Source organism: Carcharhinus amblyrhynchos, chromosome 1 (genome assembly GCF_965287045.1).
Source record: "Carcharhinus amblyrhynchos chromosome 1, sCarAmb.v2.hapA, whole genome shotgun sequence".
Lineage (NCBI taxonomy): Eukaryota > Metazoa > Chordata > Chondrichthyes > Carcharhiniformes > Carcharhinidae > Carcharhinus > Carcharhinus amblyrhynchos.
The window spans coordinates 145758947-145779006 of record NC_137324.1 but is presented as its reverse complement, the minus strand read 5'-3'; the positions used below and the strand labels follow the sequence as shown (position 1 = coordinate 145779006).

The window sequence follows — 20060 nt, the reverse complement described above, 5'->3', positions numbered from 1 at the left end:
TCAAACAAACCATTGTCCACAGCAAATCATCCAGCCTTCAGGAGAACAGTGACTACAAAACCACACAACTCTGCCACAGCAACCTCTGCAAGACGTGCCAGATCATCAATGCAGGTGCCACATCTCGTGTGAGAACACTATCCACCAGGTACACAGTACATACTCTTGCAACTTGGCCAATGTTGTCTACCTGATATACTGCAGGAAAGGATGTCCTGAGGTGTGGTATGTTGGGGAGACTGTGCAACAATGCTTGAATGAACACCATTTGACAATTACCAAGCAGGAGTGTTTCCTTCCAGTGGGAACACTTCAGCAGTCATGGGCATTCAGCCTCTAATCTTCAGGTAAGCGTTCTCTAAGGCAGCCTTCACGACACACAACAAAGTAGAATTGCTGAGCAGAAACTGAGAGCCAAGTTCCCCACACATGAGGATGGCCTCAATCGGCATCTTGGGTTCGTGTCACACTATCTGTAACCCCCACGACTTGACTGGGCTGGAGACAATACATACCTCCTAACTTGTGCTCTCTTAGCTTGACCTTCTCTCCACTCGCATTGTCTGTACCTTTTTTTAAGACCTTGATTACCTGTAAAGACGTGCATTTCAACCATTATCTTGTAAATTGAGTTCGTGTCTGTATTTGCCCTATTTGTGAGAACGCCTGATGGAGCAGTGCTCTGAAAGCTTGTCCTGACAAATAAACCTGTTGGATTTTAACCTGTGAGACGCCTTACTGATCTTTCGTGAATGCAGAGTGGGCCTCTGCTCAAATTTCATCCAAAAGGCAGTAATCCCTTAATTGTGTGTGTGTGTGTGTGTGGCCCTTCTAGTAGAACCCGGACTGTTTCTCCCCTGACTTATACAGACCTTTTTTTTATTCTCAACCATCCTAAATTCCCACTGCCGCCTTTGACTTGTAAAATCTGTTCTCCAGCTTTTCCCCATTCTAAAGAGAAGCTTCAATCTGAAGGTAACTCAGTTTGCCAAGATGCTGCCAGTCCTTTTTTGTCTAGCAAACTTTAATGTACAAGTCTAATCTGAAATTAATTTCTTAAATGCCAATTGATTTACAAAGGATGGAAAAAAACAATTGCAACTGATCAAATTTTTCCCAAGGATCCAGTGGTAATCAAACATGACAGATCTTTGTACCACCCAAGCCCTGAGGTAACTTGCAAAATCTGGGTGATATTTTTGATCTGTGTAATCAGTAAATAAATTTAGCCACAAGAGATACTTAGAAATTTGATTTCTGAATTTCTGCCAAAATTGATGCAACAAATTACAAGAAATAATAACAAAGAACAACACAGCATGGGAAACAGGCCCTTCGGCCCAACGAGCCCGCACCGCCATTTTAACATTGTGAGTGCTCTCCTCTACCTATGACCTTTGTCTACACCTATGGGGGAAGATTAAGGGAAGACTAATTTAGGGACAATTTGTTACACCAATCAGCCCGTTTTTGGGGTGTGGGAGGAAATCGGAGCACCTGGAGAAAACCCATGCAATCACAGGGAGAATATGCAAACTCCTGCAGACACTGGCCCAAATCCATGTTTCTGTACAGCAAACAGTCATAGTCACTGAGCTATCATGAGTTTGTTCTGAGAAATATTTTAAAAGAATTATTTCTTTGGAAATGAAGTTAAAGCACACTTAATGCACTGTGCATAATGGTTATAAATTCCCAGGAGTTCAACTTCAAAGTTGTGCCAAATTTGTAATTTGTTTTATAGTTGTAGGAGGGATAAACTGATAAGTAATGCATTGGTAGCTTGTTATTACCATCAATGTAGGATGTGCTTTTTGACTGAACTTAGTAGCTTCAGCATTGGAAACCAAAATATTACATGGTTACATGGGTCTTGGGGCGCTGATTCAATGCCCTCGGACAGTTGTCATAAACCATACCACCATTGCCTCCAATGATTAGCCAGAATAGACTGCTCTTCCTAGCTTTAGCTGCATGTCTCCCTTTGTTGGGGTGAAGATGCAAAAGGAAGGTCTGGTGCAGGGGAGGGAGAAGTTCTGGATGTTGTGGCTTGAGAAAATTAGTTCCTAGCTCAAAGCCTCCTTTTAAAAGGAGGTCCAGTGACTCCCTTGGTTCTATTTTCTAATGGATTATAATGTCAGAATTACTGCTTATGCTGTGTACTACATGGAAAACAAATGGATTTGTGACAAAAATGGAATTCTCAATACATTAATGGTTCTGAGGTCTATCAGGGATCTATTCTGTGCACAAGACTTTTCTCTGGAGCATAGGAGGCTGAGGGGTGACCTTATAGAGGTCTATAAAATAATGAGGGGCATAGATCAGCTATATAGTCATATTTTTCTAAAGGTAGGAGAGTCTAAAACTAGAGGGCATAAGTTTAAGGTGAGGGTGGGGGGAGAGATACAGAAGATCCCAGAGGGCAATTTTTTCAGAGGGTGGTGAGTATCTGGAACAAGATGCCAGAGATAGTAGTGGTGGCAGATACAATTTTGTCTTTTAAAAAGCATTTAGGTAGTTACATAGGTACGATGTGTATAAAGGGATATGGGCCAAATGCAGGCAATTGGGATTATTTTAGGGTTTACAAAAAAATAATGGCGGTATGGACAAGTTGGGCTGAAGGGCCTGTTTCCATGCTGTAAACCCCTATGACTAAGATTCCTTGATGCAGTACTATAATGGGGCTACAGGTATGTGGCAAACATAAGAATTGATGAAGGTTTGAAACCATTCCAGATTTAAGCTGTACTTAAACTCAGAATTCATGTAGAAGTTGTCCAGTACATGACAGTGTTGCATTATTATTTAAGCAGAAAGAGGTGGGGCATTTAAATTGCCTTCACAGCATTAATTTGATAATGATTAAGTGGGAGAATCAACAAGTGAAACAACTGGACAAATACTCACATGGAGTTGATTAAACTTCTCGCCAGCATGATTAGGGTGAGCTAAGACATCAGTAGTTTTTGTTTTTGAAAATGAAAAACTATTAAAGTTTGTAAGATTAATGGATTCAACTTATGAATTTCTTGATACTTGTATTATACAGAAATAACTAATTTAGAGTGCAAGGATTGAGCCCTTTTTATGTAGAAAATTCTATTCATTTAGTTTTTCAGATCATTTGGCACAGTAAATTCCATGATAAAGGAACTTCAGGTAGCTGAATAATCTTGTAAATGAATGCTCCAGCGTGAGAATTGGTTTTGATTTGTTGGGCAGTGGCTGCAATGTTGGGGAAAGAGGAGCTGCTCTAATAATGAAAATTCACCTGAATCACACTGGGGCTAGTGTCCTGCTGATCTGTATAACTAGTACTATATGTAATTTGGGAGAGAGGTAAAGGGGGAAGGTAACATTATTAAAATCAACCTTACACATATATACTGCCCTTTCTGGTCAGATTAAACATTAGCAAATGAAGTCAAGAAATAAATTATGGTAACAATTAGAAATGTAGTACCAAGACAGTAAACTAAATATTGAAGGCTATTTGACATTTTAGAAGAAAGGTGAAGATCATGCAATAATAAATGATTGTCACTGAGCTGTTTGTATAAGGTTTAAATCACTGGGAGTTGTTTATAGGTAGGCTGAACCGTAGCTGCACTGTAGAATTGGTTGTGTGGGAGGGCAGTGGTGTTGTATGACAGGTGCTAATTGGCAAAGGGACTTGGCCTTAACAATCCCTAATTTGTTTGGACCAGTTTTTTTTTAGAACACCACATTCTGGAAGCAAGCAGTGATGACCTTGTAATAAACAGTGATCATAACATAATTTCACTTTCAGTTTGAGGTGAGAAATTTGGATCAGAACTAATGTCTTGTATTTTGCTTATACTTAAGCTTATGTGGATCAAGTGGCAACAGTGGATTGGAAAAAGAAGCTTAAAGATGTGACATTGCATATTTTATCTTAAAGACATGGCTGATGCATTCATAACTGAAGTTTGGGTTGGCATCAAATTGAAAAAGATGTGCAAGATATAAACAATAGTGGTAGCCTGTCCCTAGAAGAATTCCAGTGACACCCCCACAAGTAATGAGGACTAGTAGTTCAAAAAATGTCCCAGTCTTTCCTGGCCTTGATTGATAGTGATATTGGCAGTTTGACAATTCCAAAACCAAGAATTTTAGAACATCATGACTGTATTTTAACAATTTCTTTTTCCAAATTCTGAAGATTTGCCACATTTGATTTAATTTTTGTCACTTATCTAGTTTGTTTGTGTTTTTGATGTTTTTCTTGTATCTTTCCATTGGGAAATTAAAGATTTAAATGGCAATATTGCCTATGCCGGCCATTAAGGGATCCACGTTACTTTTGGCCCACCTCTTTCTCGTAAGAGCTTCAGCAGTGTGCTTGATGTCCTTTGCAAACTATTTTTCAAGAGTGAGTTCTGCCTTAATCCCCTCTGGAGGCACAATAATTGTTTATCATAGGCACAGGTTTTTATTTGACAAAGGACGAGATTTGTGATTTTTTTTTTAATACACCACCTGAACTTGTTTTAGTTACCACACTGGAATCATTTTTGCTCGCTTTCAACAGGAGTGTCGTTTAGCTACTTTCCTTGGGCTCCGGAATGATATCACAATACTCATGACTGATATTGATCATGTCCCTGACACCACATTTGAAAAGGATGCAGTCCTGGAGGAAGAGAATCTCTTTTTCCTCTCTGATGAAAATATTAAATCACTGGAGATGCTTCGTCACCAGGTTCGTTCTCCAATATGTTGCCCTGGTTTTACAAATATTCACATACTAAATCCATACCTGCAGATTGTGACTAAAATGTTCAACATTCACATTTTGTAATTTCATTTTCTTAAATTGCAGTTAACGGTGAAAAAGCAAGAATTGTTGGCTGCACAGGAGTCTCTAAAAAAGCAGATCCGTTCTCTGTGGAATACTTTACAAATTCGTTCAGACCAACAGAACATGTGTGAAACAGGTTCCATACATCAAATCAATACAATGGTTAGTATTGAATCCTGCACAGTGCATTTGGTTAACTTTCACTTGTGTACAGATGATATAGCAGGCATAATAAGGGCAGCACGGTGATTAGCACTGCTGCCTCACAGCACCAAGGACCTGAGTGCAATTCCAGCCTTGGGTCTTTGTCTGAGTGGAGTTTGCACGTTTTCCCCATGTCTGCATGAGTTTCCTCCGAGTACTCTGATTTTCTGCCACACTCCAAAGATGTGCAGGTTATGGATTGGCCATGCTAGATTGATCCTAGTGTCAGGGAGATTAGCCCAGTAAATGTATGGGGATACAGAAATGGGGTCTGGGTGTGGTTGTGGTTGATATGGACTTGCTGGGGCAATTGGTCTCCTTCTGTACTGTTGAGGTTGTATGATTCGATGAGGACAATAAATGCATTATAAATGTCATAAGATCAATAGTTACAAACCACTCTAAACATGACCAGCTTCTGTATTCAGATAAATTGAGAAAAATCTAAGGCCATCTTGAGTTTCTCAGTAACTGCAACTCTCATTGAATTGACTGGACTAATGTTAATAACTTGTATCCAGTTAACATTAATTTTTTAGTAAGTAGAACATTCTATCCTAGATCTGCATGAGAATTGGTGTCTCTTGGTTGAAAGATGATTCCATTCAGCCCATGTCTGCACCAACTCTTGAGCATTTTAACTCGGCCAATTCCTCCTCCCTATCCTCATAACTGCAAGTATTATTCGTGGCCAATGCACCTAACCAGAGGACACTGTGCAAATTCCAGACACCCAAGGTTGGAATCTAACCCAGGTCCCTAAGGCAGCAGTGCTAACCACTGTGCTGCCCATACTGAGTGGGCATCTCTGGTTTAGTTCATAAAGCTTCACTTTTTTTAGTTGCAACTGCAGCTTGAGCAACTTCAACAAATGCAGACCAAGAATATCAAACAAATCATCGCTCGCATCCGACAAGAACTAAACACTTATTGGGATAAATGTTTCTACAGCCAGGATCAAAGAGAAGAATTTGCTTTTCTGTCTGATGGTATGTTATTTCTTAATTGTTCTTGCCTAACTTATGGCTATATTGTATTTCCAACTTCATCACAATGGAGGATACTTTTCCAATTTTCAGTCATTCAAAAAGAATTGTCATCCTAGTTTGTATTGCAAAATACTTAACTGTTTTGTCCTTTTCAAAACCAGTACAGATTGGAATACTTCCTTGCTGTCCACTCTAAATATTTGACGTGAAATTTGTTTGTTGGGATTCACCCCCTTTTGAGCTTGATTGAATCTGTCCAGAGTTGTTCCCAATTTACGCCAATTTATAGGTCATTTGTAGCTGGTGTGAGCAGTGGCTCAATGCAGAGCTCTCACTTCTGATGATGGTGAAAGAGTTTATTCCTTTAGCTGTCTATCCAAACTGACTCAGGTGCTGATATTGTAGGGGGAAAGGAGAGAGAAGATAAGGCACTCATCTTCAAGTTTTGATGGTACCAACTAGTCTCTTATTTGACATGCTCGTGGCTACAAGAACTCTGGTCAAATTAATAGTCCAGCACTCTCAGCTAATAATTTGACAACATGAGTTCAAATCTCACTACAGCAGCTGGAAATTCCTTATGCTCCACCTGCAGTCTTGTTTTCCACTCACTTTTTATCTGCCCAAATCTCTTGGCTCCAGTCCTATCTTTACCTTCAAACCAGCAAACTTGGATAAGTACACAAACGTAGATGTCAGTTATTGGAGCTCCAGCTCCTTGTTACAGTCTGCCCACTTTAATATCCTCTCTGATTTCTGACAGTTGATTAATTCTCCAGTGTAAACTGGGGAGGACAGAGGCTGCAGAGAGGCAGACATCCATACCCTTATGCAAATTGTAATGGCATCTTGATTTCTTATTGCTATTGCACTCTGATTTTTTTGCCTTGAATCTGGCTACATTTTTATGGATGGCTGTATAGTATAATGAGACAATTTGTATAATTCAAATTTGATTTTAGGAGCTACACTTGCTGTTGAGTGTGGTATAGAAACCCTCACCCCAAGTGGAGCGAGGAGCTGTGAATATTCATAAGTGCGCATTTTTATGCTTCATCTGCAGGACACCATTGGTAGAGGGCTAGAAGTTAGGCATCTAGTAAGTACAAGTTTTGAGTGCTTAATATCCTTGCATTACTAATGTTCAATGTAATTCGCGTGCAGAAAATTTTACAGAAGAATTGCTGAAAGTGCATGATGAAGAGCTGGTAAAGATTACCCTTCACTACCAGAAGTGCCAAGAATTGTTTGTTAATGTTGAAAAATGGGATCATTGGTGGAAGGTGTTCCTAGAACTTGAGGTACTGTAATTCTTGATGAAGTATGATTGGTTAACATTTTTTTTGCATCTAATAGTTAGTTATTTCTTGGGCTATCTTTCTTTTGCACACTTTAGCTCTAAATGTCTGAAGACCATAAGACATAGGAGCAGAATTAGGCCACTCGGCCCATCAAATCTGCTCTGCTATTCAATCAGGCTGATATTTTTCCTCGTTCTTTCTCCCCTGCTCCCCCCCTCCCAATTCTCCTGCCTTTTTCCCATAACCTCCTGATCCCTTTATTAATCAAGAATCTATCTATCTATCTCTGTCTTAATGATCTGGCCCTCACAGCTGTCTGCAGCAAAACATTCCACAAATTCATCACTCTTTCACTGAAGAGATTTCTTCTCATCTGTTTTAAAGGATCATCTCTTTAGCCTGAGGTTGTGCTTTCTCTGGTTCTAGTTTTTCCACCTAATGAAAGCATTCTGTCCGTGTCTGCTGTATGCAGGCCTTGCAGTATCCCGTGAATTTCAATAAGATCCTCTCATTCTTCTAAGCTCCAACGAGTACAGTCCCAGAGTCCTCAGTTGACAAGTTCTTGATTTCAGGGATCATTCTCGTGAACCTCCTCTGGATCCTTTCCGAGGCCAGCACATCCATCCTTGGATATGGGGCCCAAAACTGCTCACAATCCTCCCAAATGGGGTCTGACCAGAGCCTTATACAGCCTGTGAAGTACATCCCTGCTCTTGTATGCCAGCCCTCTAAGCGTGAATGCTGACATTTCATTTGCCTTTTTAATTGCCGACTGAACCTGCACATAACCTTAAGAGAGCCTTGAACAAGGACTTCAAAATCCCTTTGTATTTCTAATATCCAAAGCATTTTCCCATTTAGAAAATAGTGTATGCCTCCACTTCTCCTTCTAAAGTGCATAACCTCACCCTTTTTTCCATTGTATTCCATCTGCCACTACTTTGCCCGCACTCCCAACCTGACCAAGCCCTTCTGCAGCCCCCCCCGCCCCCGGCTTCCTCAATACTACCTATGCTTCTACATATCTTTGTATCATCTGCAAACTTAGCAGCTGTGCCTTCAGTCCCTTCCTCCAAATCGTTAATGTATGTTGTGAAAAATTGTGGTCCGGCACACCACTTGTCACTGGCTGCTATCCTGAAAAAGACTTCTTTATCCCCACTCTCTGCCTTCTGCCTGTCAGCCATCCTCTATCAAACCAGGATCTTACCCTTAACAACATGGGCTCTTAACTTATTCAACAGTCTTCTATGCGGCACCTTGTCAACGACCTTCTGGAAATCTAGTGGTTCTTTATGTAACCTCTTTGTTACCTCAAAGAACTCTAACAGATTTGTCAGATGTGACCTCCCCTGACAAAGCTGAGCTGATTCAGTTCTACTTTATTAAGTACTCCACGAACTCATCTTTAATAATGGACTGTAAAATCTTGCCAATGACTAAAGTTAGGCTAACAGACCTATAATTTCCAGTCTGCTGCCTCCCTTCTTAAACAGTGGTATTACATTCACTACTTTCCAGTTCTTTGGTATCCTTTCTGCCTCCATGATTCCTGAAAGATCACCACCAACGCCTCCACAATTTCCTCAGCTATCTTTTTTAAAATCCTGGGCCATCCAGTCCAAGTGATTTATCCACTTCGGACCTTTCAGTTTCCCCAGATCCTTCTCCTGAATAGCCAGTACACCTTAACTGTGCCTTTTGACTCTCCTGGAGCTCTGGCATTCCACTGGTGTCTTCCACTATGAAGACTGATACAAAATATCTATTCAGTTCCTCTGCCATTTCTTTGTTTCCTATTATTACTTCTCCAGCCTCATTTTCCAGTGGTCTAATGGCTATTTTTGCCTCTTACCTTTTATGTGTTTAAAAAAAAACTCTTCCTTTTTTTATATTACTAACTGGCTTATGCTCTTATTTCATCTTCTCCCCCCGCCATTGCTTTTTTAGTTGTCCTCTGCTTGTTTTTAAAAGCTTCCCACTAATCCTTGCCACTTTGTATGCTTTTTCTTTTGCTTTTATGCTGGCCTTGACTTCCTTCATTTGCCACGGATGCCTCCCCTTAGCCTGTTTCCTCCTTGGGATGAATTTCTGTTGTGGCTCCCAGGTAACATGCAAACTCCTGTCCTTGCTGTTCAACTGTCTTCCCTGCTAGGTTCCCTTTCCAATCAACTCTGGCCAGCTCCTCCCTCATGTTTTTGTAGTTACCTTTTTAATTGTAATACAGTTGCATCTGATTTCAGCTTCATCTTTTCTCACTGCCCACCACCCCCCCCCCCCCCCCCCTCCTCAAATTGCAAGGTAAATTTTATCACATTGTGCCCACTGCTTCCTGAGCGTTCCTTCAACTTAGTTCCCTAATCAAGTCTGCCTCATTACACATCAAATCCAGAATTCCTGTTCTCTAGTTGGCTCTGTCACATGCTGTTCCAAAAAACCACATTAGACATTCCACAAATTCCTTTTCTTGGGATCCACTATCTACCTGATTTTTCCCAATCCACCTGCATATTGAAGGCCCCCATGATTATTTTAATATTGTCTTTTCTATCTCCTGATTTATTTTCCACCCCACATCCTGACTACTGCTAGGGGGCTTGCACGTAACTCCCACTAGGGTCTTTTTATCTTTGTGATTCCTCAACTCTACCCACGTAGATTTTATGCCTTCTGATCCTACATCACTTCTTGCTATCGCTTTAACTTCATTCCTTACTAACAATGCAACCTTGTCCCCTTTTGCCCATATGCTTGCCCTTCCTTGGATATTTGGATCCCAGCCCTGATCCCCTTGCAGCCACGTCTGTGATGTCTATAACATCATACCAGCTGATTTCAATGTGCGCAACATGCTTGTTTTACCTTGTTCTGTATATTACACGCATTTAGGTACGACACCCTCAGTCCTATATTGACCACCTCTCTTCTCATACCAGTCAGCTTTTTTTGCTCTGCCTGAGGTTAGATTCCTGCCACCTTCTATACTCTTACGTGGTCTGGAATACTGGTATCAATGTTCCATAAGTTCAATTCCATTCCTCCCACGCCAATTTTTGAGCCATGCATTTACCTCAATTTTATTGACCTTGTGCCAATCGGCTTGTGACTCGGATAGTAATCCAGAGATTACTAAGGGCGTTTCACTGCAAAATGTGCAATTTTAGATGCAAGGTTTGCATAAGTAGTTTTTTTCCATTCTAGTTTACTTTTGGTTTTCAGGTTTGGAAGTAATTTGCTGCAAAACAAAATCATCTTAATGTCACCACACAGGAATTATTTTGTCACCACACAGGAATTATTTTAATAGTGGGAAAAGAAAATAATACCCCCTTGCAAACTTTATTCAATTTGGACTATTTTAAAAAATTGTAATGGCATTTTTTTTAGCTGACTGATCAAATTTTACTAAAATGTACACAAGCAGAAACTGAAAGTCCCAATGTGTTAATTACCTGCGTAGCCAAGCCAATTTGATCTCCTTACTGAAAAGGAAATGCATCAAAGGTTTGCCAGACATTCCTAGAATGGTGGGACTGTCTTTTGAAAGGAGATTGGGCAAACTGAGCTGTGTTCTCAAGAGCTAGTGTGATCTCATTGTAAGTAGACCGCGTAGTTGCAAGTAAGGTGTTTCCCTTGGGGAATGGGGAGTCTGAACCCGGGGTAATCCATTTGAGCAGAAACACTTTTAAAAGGTGTTGAGAGCCTTTGAAATTCTCTTCGCCAAAGCACTATGTAAGCTCTTATTGATACCTTATTAACAACACGGATTTTGTGTGGGTAAAAGGCAATGATATAAGCCATGAGTGTATTGAATGGTGGAGTAGATTTGACTGGCTGAGAATGGCCTATTCCTGTTCCTTTGTTCATTGCCACTCAAGATTCAGTGACCTTGACATTAAGCATATCTATGCAAAACTAACTACATATTTTGGGTAAATGGTCTAACTTCTGAGCTTTAATCCATAGCTGTTGCATATGACTCCATTGGAAGTTATAGTCCAAAGACTATACTGCTTTTTTCAAGGCCTTTAAAATTCATTTTGTGTACAAGGATCCCACAAGGTGCCTTTTTTGACTATTTTTAATTTTTTGCTAAGGAATTAGCAAATATATAAATAAGATTTAGTGGCAGCTTTGAGGGAGAAGGGAACACTTCCAAAATAGTGACAACTTGTAGCCATTCCATCAAATTGGAAACTTCACTACTTTGGTTCTTGATCTGAATACAAATCTAGTATGATTTGTAACATGAAAACTAAATATAATTCAATTCAATTTTTGTGTAGAAGAAGGCATCAGACCCAAACAGATTCTCTAATAGAGGTGGAACTTTGCTGAAAGAGGAAAAGGAACGTAGTATGCTGCAAAAGAAAATACCAAAGGCAAGTATTACTCCATTCTGGTGATTGTTAAAGATCATTGTGTCTTGTTTAGTGTTTTTTTGTCTTTAAAAGATCATTATCAATCTGACTTATGTTTCCTCTTCAGCTGGAAGAAGAAATAAAGCTGAACGTTGAGAGATGGGAAACTGAGCAAGGCTGTCCCTTTCTGATTTATGGCCAAAAATTCACGGCTTACGTTGCTAATCAATGGGAGCAACATAGACTCAAGAAAGTTCAAGAGAAACAAGAACGAGTATGTTATTAGTTCAATTTTGAATTGCAAACCTTCTTCCCACATTACTCGCTTAGCAATCTCTACCATAGCTCATCATTCCAGTTGTATTTGCATATCATTGTAATGTTGGCTAAATTTTATTCAAATTAAGAATTTAATGAATTTCTTGCATTTTAAAATGTAGTTGAGATTAATATGTGCAGTGCCAGTATTTAATGTTTGTGTGGTGCAAGTGATTGAAAGTTCTGTGGCTTTATTTCTAGTGTGTAAAGAAGGAAGATGGGTTTGGCTATAAAACTCCTTTAAAACGGACATTGGGTGCATCTAGTACACCACAGAGCAAAATCAGAAAAGTAAGTTGTTAATGAATTTTCATTTTCCCTTCTTTTTGAAGAGCAATACTGTCCCTTGATCTGTAATTATTTTTTAAACAGTACTTTGCACTGTGTGTGAAATTAAGACTCTTTGGCATCAAAAGCTACCCCAGCCAACTCTAATTGTCACAACACTTGGCCTTTGTTAATTATTCCAAGTGAATGTACTGCATTCATGGTGAGGAGCTTTTTTCAGAAAACATCCTCCAGTACCTGATGTAAGCTAAGAGGCCTCACGGTGATTTAGCCAGTTGGATGAGTGGGTAAATGCTTGTAACTTCAGAGAGAAACCGAATAGTACTGAATTAGTTTGGGTAAGATTGAGTCTAGAATGAGGAGTCAGTCTCCAGATATGGGGTAGGCCATTTAGGACTGAGATGAGAAGAAATTTCTGCACTCTGGGCAGTTGCTGTCTTTCTGTTTCAGAACAGGTGTTCTTAAGCAGATCTTGCATTATAAAAATGTTGTGAATTGGCGAGAGCTCCAAGAATAGATTTTTAGTCTCAGGATACTGCTTGCAAAACGGCCTTGGGTGTTCTAGTACACCAGTCACTGAAAACGGGCATGAAGGTACAGCAAGCAGTTAGGATGGCAAATGGTTTGCTGGCCTTCATTGCAAGAGGTCTGAATGTAGGCAAAGAGGCCACACCTGAAATACTGTACTGTTTCAGTCTCCAAGGACTGCGGTGAAGGTTCACCAGACTGATTCTTGGGATAGCAGGATTTAGGAGAGATTGAGTCAATTGAACCTGCACTCACTGGAATAAGAGTGGATATAATTGAAACAACAGTTTCCTCTGGCTGGGGAGTTTAGACTGAGGAGTCAGTCTCTGGATACAGTAGGCCATTTAGGACTGAGATGAGGAGAAATTTCTTCACTCGGGCAGTTGCTGTCTTTCTGTTTCAGAACAGGTGTTTTTAAGTAGATCTTGCATTATAGGAAAGTTGGCCATGGAGAGAGCTCCAAGAATAGATGTTAGTCTCAGGATACTGCTTGTAAAAGTGTTTTTTTTTAACCCTTGGCTACTTGAGGCTTCAATACCTTGCTGTTGTAAGCTAAGAGCTTCTATTTCAAATGAACCTTTGTATTGAGCATGCCAATAGTTTGAAGATAGATAAATAATAGACCTGCATCTAGACCACCCAGTGCTGGGCTACTACACTGCAGTTGAACCAAAATAGCCATCTAACCTCTGGTGCTTATGAAAGGTTTAATTACACTAGTTTGAAGAAGAACGTGGGAGTTATCCGTGATGTCTCGCCAATATTTATCCCTGGAATGAACATGCAAAATGTTGAGGGACCATTTTCACATTGCTGTGCTGTATGCAAATTGACTGCAGCATTTTTTTTTACAACAGTGACTAAGTACTTAATTGGCTGTAAGGAGTTTTAGGATGTTCTATGATTATGAAAAGCACTACACAAAATGCATTTTTCTTTATTCAGTTAGATATATAAATCATCTCTCCCAGGGGATAATGAATCTAAAATCAAAATTCTGCAAATGCTGGAAAAACATGTCTGGCAGCATCTGTGGAGAAAGAAATGGTTAACATTTGAGTCTGTCTTGGAGTTCATTGAGGTAACAAATCTGCTTTTGAGAACTTTTGTCACTTCTCGACTGTCTGATCAAAACATTTTTAACATTCTCTTATAGCTAAATGGAAGCTCAAATTTTACATTGAATAGTGGTGGAAGGACTTGTAAACGAACAAGAAAGCCATCTCTTGCAGCTCAGAAGGTCAGTCTTACATGTGTTACAACATGCATTAGTTATGCACATTTGTACAAGAATCTCTAAACCTAACAATCCAAGCAGGCCTATAAATGTGTAAGTTGTCCACAAAAATGTTTTCACATTTCTGAACTGGAATCTTTCCACACTGAATTTCCATAGCCGTACAGCGCTTTATCTCAAAATCAAAGTGATTGAATCTTTGAGATTTAGAACATTTGAAATGAGTTCTGAATATTTGTAAGAGCAAAAAATTCTGGAAATGCCTGGCAAATTTGGCAGTATCCATGGTCTGTGATTCAAAAGTCACACTGTTAAGAGACATTTCTTCACTTAAATTCCTGTTTAACATACTCACCAGTTACAACTTATTGGGCACAAAATTGTAGGAATATGAGAAATGAAGCTGATATAATCAGTGTTTCTATTAATTTTCACAAATTGAGGCAGCAATTTGGTAAAATCTTTAAATTAGTTGTGCTTATCCATTCCTGTTTCCAGTTCTTTTTCATGGTCCTCTTACAACTTTGATTTCTACAACTCCACCCCCCCCAATTTTGGTTTGATATTGTCCACCTTCCAAATATCTGCAATCCATATAAGCAACATTATGCTCGGGGACTTTGAAGATGGACCAACAACCAAAACACTTGTATTGTAGATTTGCATCATGAGCTAGAGGATTTGATTCCAAATCATCCAATACAAAGGGGAAAAAAATCGTCATATACTTCCTGAGCTACTATGCAGTTTTGCCTTCAGCTTCTCCCATGTGCAAATTGTCTGATTGTAGAATCATGGAGTTTAATGTGGATAAGTGTGAGGTTATCTGTTTTGGCAGAAAAAATAGAAATGCAAATTTATTACCTAAATGAAAAGTGGATTCAAAATGCATCTAGGCAGAGGGATCTGGGTGTCTATGTTCATGAGTTGCAGAAAGTCAGTTTGCAGGTCTAGCATGAAATGTTGAACATTTATTGCAGAAGTACTGAAGTATAGAAGTAGAAGTGTTGTTGCAAATTATGTAGGGTGTTAATGAGACCACATCTGGAGTATTGTGTCCAGTTTTGGTCTCCTTTTATTTGAGGAAGGATGTGGTAGCATTGGAGGTAGTTCAGAGGAGGTTCACCAAATTGATTTCCAGGGATGAAAGTGTTGATGTATGAGGAGAGAAGCGGTTTGGGCTTGTACTCACCTAGGGTTTGGAAGAATGAAGGAATATAATATTTCTTTTTATGGGACAATCTCGAACAAGTGGTTATGGTTTGAGAGGCAGTAGATTTTGAACTGAGGTGAGGAGGAACTACTTCTCAGAGGATGGTAAATTTGTGGAACATGCTGCCCCTTAACACGGAGCCTGAATCATTGAATGGTTTCAAGAAGGACATAGACGTATCCATATAAGGTAATATGGAGAATAGGCAGGGGACATGGATTTGAGACCAGGGAGAAATCAGCCAGATGTAACTGAATGGTGAAGGGTTGAATTTGGCTGCTTCTCCTAATTCCCACCTGCCTAATCCCTACCGTGCAGAAGGAGGCCATTTGACCCATCCAAGTCTGCACCAACTCTCAGAATATTTTGCCCAGGCTCACTTCCCCTGCCCTACCCCTGTAACCCCACACACTTACCATAGTTATTCCTTCACATCTTGCAACACTAATCCATCTAACTGTCACACCTTGGGATGCTAAGGAGCAATTTTGCCATGGCCAGGTCATCTAACCTTCCAGTTTTGGACTATGTGAGACACCCAAGGGAGAATGTCTGTCTGTGGAGGTCACCCAAGGCTGGAATTGGACTGAGCTCCCTGGCACTGGAGGCAGCAGTGCTTGCCACTGTGCTGCCATCAACCTCTAACTGTTAGACCTCTAGCCTTTACCATGGAATATCTATACTTTTTTAAAAAGTAGATGACAAAAGCAGCCCATGGTCTCTGTCAGCCGCAAACAAGCTTATCCACCCTCTTGCTCAGTGACTCCACAGATTATAATTTTTTTACATTACATTTTAAATTAGGATTTCTGGCTCTGTCATACTCCAGTTCAAAACACCCATCTTCCTCCTAGGTGAAAACATTTCTCTTCTCTAATCCTCCTGTCTTTACACTAAATCCAAGTCCCTGGCTAATGACTGCTCTTCAAAAGGAATTGGTCTTTATCTTCGTCCTCCAATTTCATATAGCAAATCTCTCGGCCTTCTCCAGTCCAAAGAAGACAACTCTGGCCTCCAGTCCATAATTCCTTTCAGCCAACAAATTCACATCTTTTGCTCCTGCTCCCACAGCCACCCTAGGTTACAATAACCAGAACTCTGCAGTGTTTTCGTATAAAAGATATTGTGCCTCAGCTAATATCCCATCTTTAACCTCTTTACCTGACTATCCTACAACCTCTGGCATTTGTAGACATGTATACAAATTAGCAGCAGGCCATTCAGCCCAGGTCTGCTTCCCCATTTGATACAATCACAGCTAATTGTAGTCTCAACTCTACTTGCCAGTCAAGGTTCTATCTATCTTGGTGATTTAAAACTATTCCATACCCTGCCTCTACTGTTCCTGAAGAACCATATTTGACAGACTGACCCTGAGGAAAAGATTTCTCATTTACGTCTTAAGATGGAGGCCATCTGTCTTAAAGGGGAAATCTCTTATTTCTGAATTGTCTCGTCTCTCTATAAGGGACATGATCTTGAGGGGGCTTGACAATATGGATGCTATGTTTCAATAGGATCACCTTCATCTTCTAAATTCCAATGGGTACTGACCTGCTTTGTTTGACTTTTACTCCAACTAACTCCTCCATCCCAAGAATCAACCAGTGAACCTTCTCTGAACTGCCTCCAACCTTTAAGGAAGCCTAAACGCACCACTCCAGATGTGGTCTCACTAATGCCCTGTCTAACAGTAGCAAATCTTCCTTTTATGCTCCATTTCCCTTCCTAATCACTTGTTATATGGATACTAACTTTGATTCATATACCAGAACATCCAGACTCCTCTCCTGCAGAGTTTTGTAATCTCACTTCACTTGAATAATATTGTTTTTATTCTTTATTTATATAGTCAAAGTTCACAGCTTCCCACGTTATACTTCATCTGCCATTTTTATTTGCTCACTTGGCCAATCTGTATCCTCTTTGGCAGCTTGTAACTTACTTTCCTACTTTGATATACCATTTTGTCCCTTCATCCAAGTGATACATAGTTCAAGATCTTGCACTGATCCCTTTGGCACTGCTAATTTTGCACATCTGAAAATGAACCATGCATCTCTTTTTAGCTTCCTGCTGCTAACCAACTCTTTATCCATGCTAGTGTTGCCCTCTATACCATAAACTTTGTGAAGTAATGTTTGGCATCTTATCACTACTTTATGGAAGCTGATCTTAAGTTGTATTCTGCACCCTTTCTCCCTTATGCACTCTGAACAGTGTTTTACCTATATAGCACAAAACCTTTCGCTATCGCAATACATATGGTGATAAATCAATCAAAAAAAAATAACATCTCCAAGTTGGTCAAACATGATTTCTGTTTAACAAAGCCAAATTGAATCTGCTATGGTAGATAATGACTAGTTTTGTTCAGCTGAGTTGCATCTATTATTTATCAATCTGATGGAACCTTTCTTGTATCTAGTGTCTCAATAAAATAATCAAATGAGGGGAAGTTACCATTATTTACACTTATGCCTTCATGGAGATTTTTATACAATTTTGTGACTTTCATCACCTGAGCTGGGAATTAAAGTCTTGTTGCTTGAGGGGGAAAATAGTTATGCTTGGGAGTGCTGGAATGCACCAGTATAGTGACATTGCTGACTCCTCTGTGGTTCCTAAGAATACCTCAGTCTTATTACTCATTAACCTTTGGCTTCTTCCAACCATGTACAGAGTATGTAGCAATCCTTTTTCAGATGGATACTGAAAGATGTTTTGACCTTTTTTTTTCTTGTTCATTAGACTACAAATGTGCCCAACTTACCCGGGCTCCTACAAGAAACACCTCTGCAAGACAAAGAAACAAATGCGCCATCTATCAGTCAGCAGCCTAATCCATTCCGATGCCTTACTGTAAGCTATTCAGAATTTGCGGTAAGGTCTACATTTTTAACCTTTTTTCTGCCATTGAATCATTTCAGTTGACTGCTACAAGTTATTTTCAACTTGATTTGATGGTTTTTAGCACCATAGCATAAACCACAAAAGCGTTAATCTTCCAAATCTGTAATCTGTTTTATTTCCACCTTTTTGTTCCAGTTTCCAATATGAATAGCTTGCCTTGAGTCATTTCATGAGAGCATTGTGCAGTAAAATAGAGTATCAGGCTATAAGAACAGATGTCCAGACGCTTGGATGCAGAAGCAGGTTTTCAGGAGCTTCTTGAAGGAAGAGGTAGTCAAATTTAGAAGGAATTCCAAAGCTAAGGAAGATGATATAGTGGTAATGTCATTAGACTTGTAACCAGAGGCTTGGTTAATGCTATGAAGACAGTGGTTCATATCTCACATGAAGCTGGTAAAGTTTTAAACTTTGTTCATTTTTAAGGGATATATGCTTTAGTGGCTAGGCTAGCATACATTACCCATCCCTAATTGCCCTTAAGTAATGGTGAGTTGCCATCTTGAATTGCTATGTAATTGGGGAGGTGTTTGAGGATTTTGACCCAGCAACAATGAAAAGAACATTCCAAGTCAGGATGGTGAGTGACTTGGAGAGAAACTTGCAGATGTTGGTATTCCCATGTATCTGTCCCTATCCTTCTAAATGGTATTGGTTATGTTTGCAAAGTGCATCTTGTAGATTGTACATGCTGCTGCTGTATGATGGCAGATCAAGCAGGCTGCTTTGTCCTGAATAAATGGAGCTGCACTCCAGGCAAGTAGAGTATTCCATCATACTCTGACATGGCTTTGTAGATGGTGGATGGGCCTTTTTGGAGGTGTTATTCTGCAGGATTCCTAGCCTCTGACCTGCTCTTGTAGCTACACTATTTCACTTGGTCAGTTCGGTTTCTTGTCAGTGGTAACTCCCAGAATGTTAGTGGAGGAATGCTATTAAATGTCAAGGAGAAATGGTTAGATTCTCGTGTTGGAGATGGTCATTGCCAGGCATTTGTGTGGCATGAATGTTATTTGTCAACCCAAGCCTGGATAATGTCCAGGTCTTGTTGCATTTGGATGCAGACTACTTCAGTGTCTGAGGAATTGAGCAATTGGCAAACACCTCCACTTTAGACCATATGATGCAAGGAATGTAATTGAAGCAGTTGAAGATGTTTGGGTCTATGATACTTACCAGTAATGGCCTGGAGCCAAGATGACTGACCTTCAACCACCCTTCTTTGTGTTAGGAATGAGGGTAGCTAGTAGAAAGTTTCCCCATTCCCATTGTCTCCAGTTTTGCTAGGCCTTTGAAGGCATGCTTGGCCAAATACAGCCTTGATGTCAAGGGCAATCACACTCTATCCTCTCTGGTGTTCAGCTTTGTCCATGTTTGCACCTACACTAAATGACACTGGCAGATCCCAACCTGCACATCAGTGAGCAGGTTATTGTTTGGCAGGTGCTGCTTGGCACTATGACCCACTCCATCACTTGATCAAGAGAATAGGGTGGTAATTGGCAATCATCTTGAGTACAGGGCATACCTAGGCAATTTTCCACATTGCTGGATTGCTAGGTAGACGTCAGTGTTGCAGCTGTACTGGAACCGCTTGGCTAGGGGTGAGGCAAATCCAATTCATTACTGCATGGTTGGGACTTGCTGCAAGTGAGGCCATGGAAAAGCAGAGTTTTTTTTTGAGAAGGGAGAGCTGGAGGAGGATAGTTAAGATAGTCTGGTAACAAGGTGTGAATGAAGTTTTTGGCAGTAGACTGGCTGAGGAAGTGAAGTCAAATGAGAGAGGTGGAAATGAGTAGTGTTGATGACTCTACAGATGCATTTCAGTCAGTGACACCAAGATTGTACAGTAAGAAATCTCTCAACACCAAGTTAAAGTCCAA

The 20060-nt window shown here is 40.1% G+C and overlaps 1 protein-coding gene across 3 annotated transcripts in view; it reads left to right on the top strand.

The window, feature by feature from the left end:
- LOC145350477 (protein regulator of cytokinesis 1-like) overlaps positions 1–20060 on the top strand; it is a 47795-nt gene that overhangs the window by 14279 nt on the left and 13456 nt on the right. For 2 of the 3 annotated variants that reach the window (XR_013888214.1, XM_080199680.1), the window contains exons 5-13: positions 4559–4729; positions 4850–4990; positions 5874–6021; positions 7186–7322; positions 11609–11704; positions 11811–11957; positions 12203–12292; positions 13974–14057; positions 18019–18150. Coding sequence is in view for 2 of the 3 variants with exons in the window: in XM_080199680.1 (XP_080055806.1) it covers positions 4559–4729; positions 4850–4990; positions 5874–6021; positions 7186–7322; positions 11609–11704; positions 11811–11957; positions 12203–12292; positions 13974–14057; positions 18019–18150 (1146 nt within the window). In the remaining variant the exon portion in view is untranslated. The remainder of the gene's footprint in view (positions 1–4558; positions 4730–4849; positions 4991–5873; positions 6022–7185; positions 7323–11608; positions 11705–11810; positions 11958–12202; positions 12293–13973; positions 14058–18018; positions 18151–20060) is intronic. The other variant, XM_080199690.1, reaches the window with a different exon arrangement.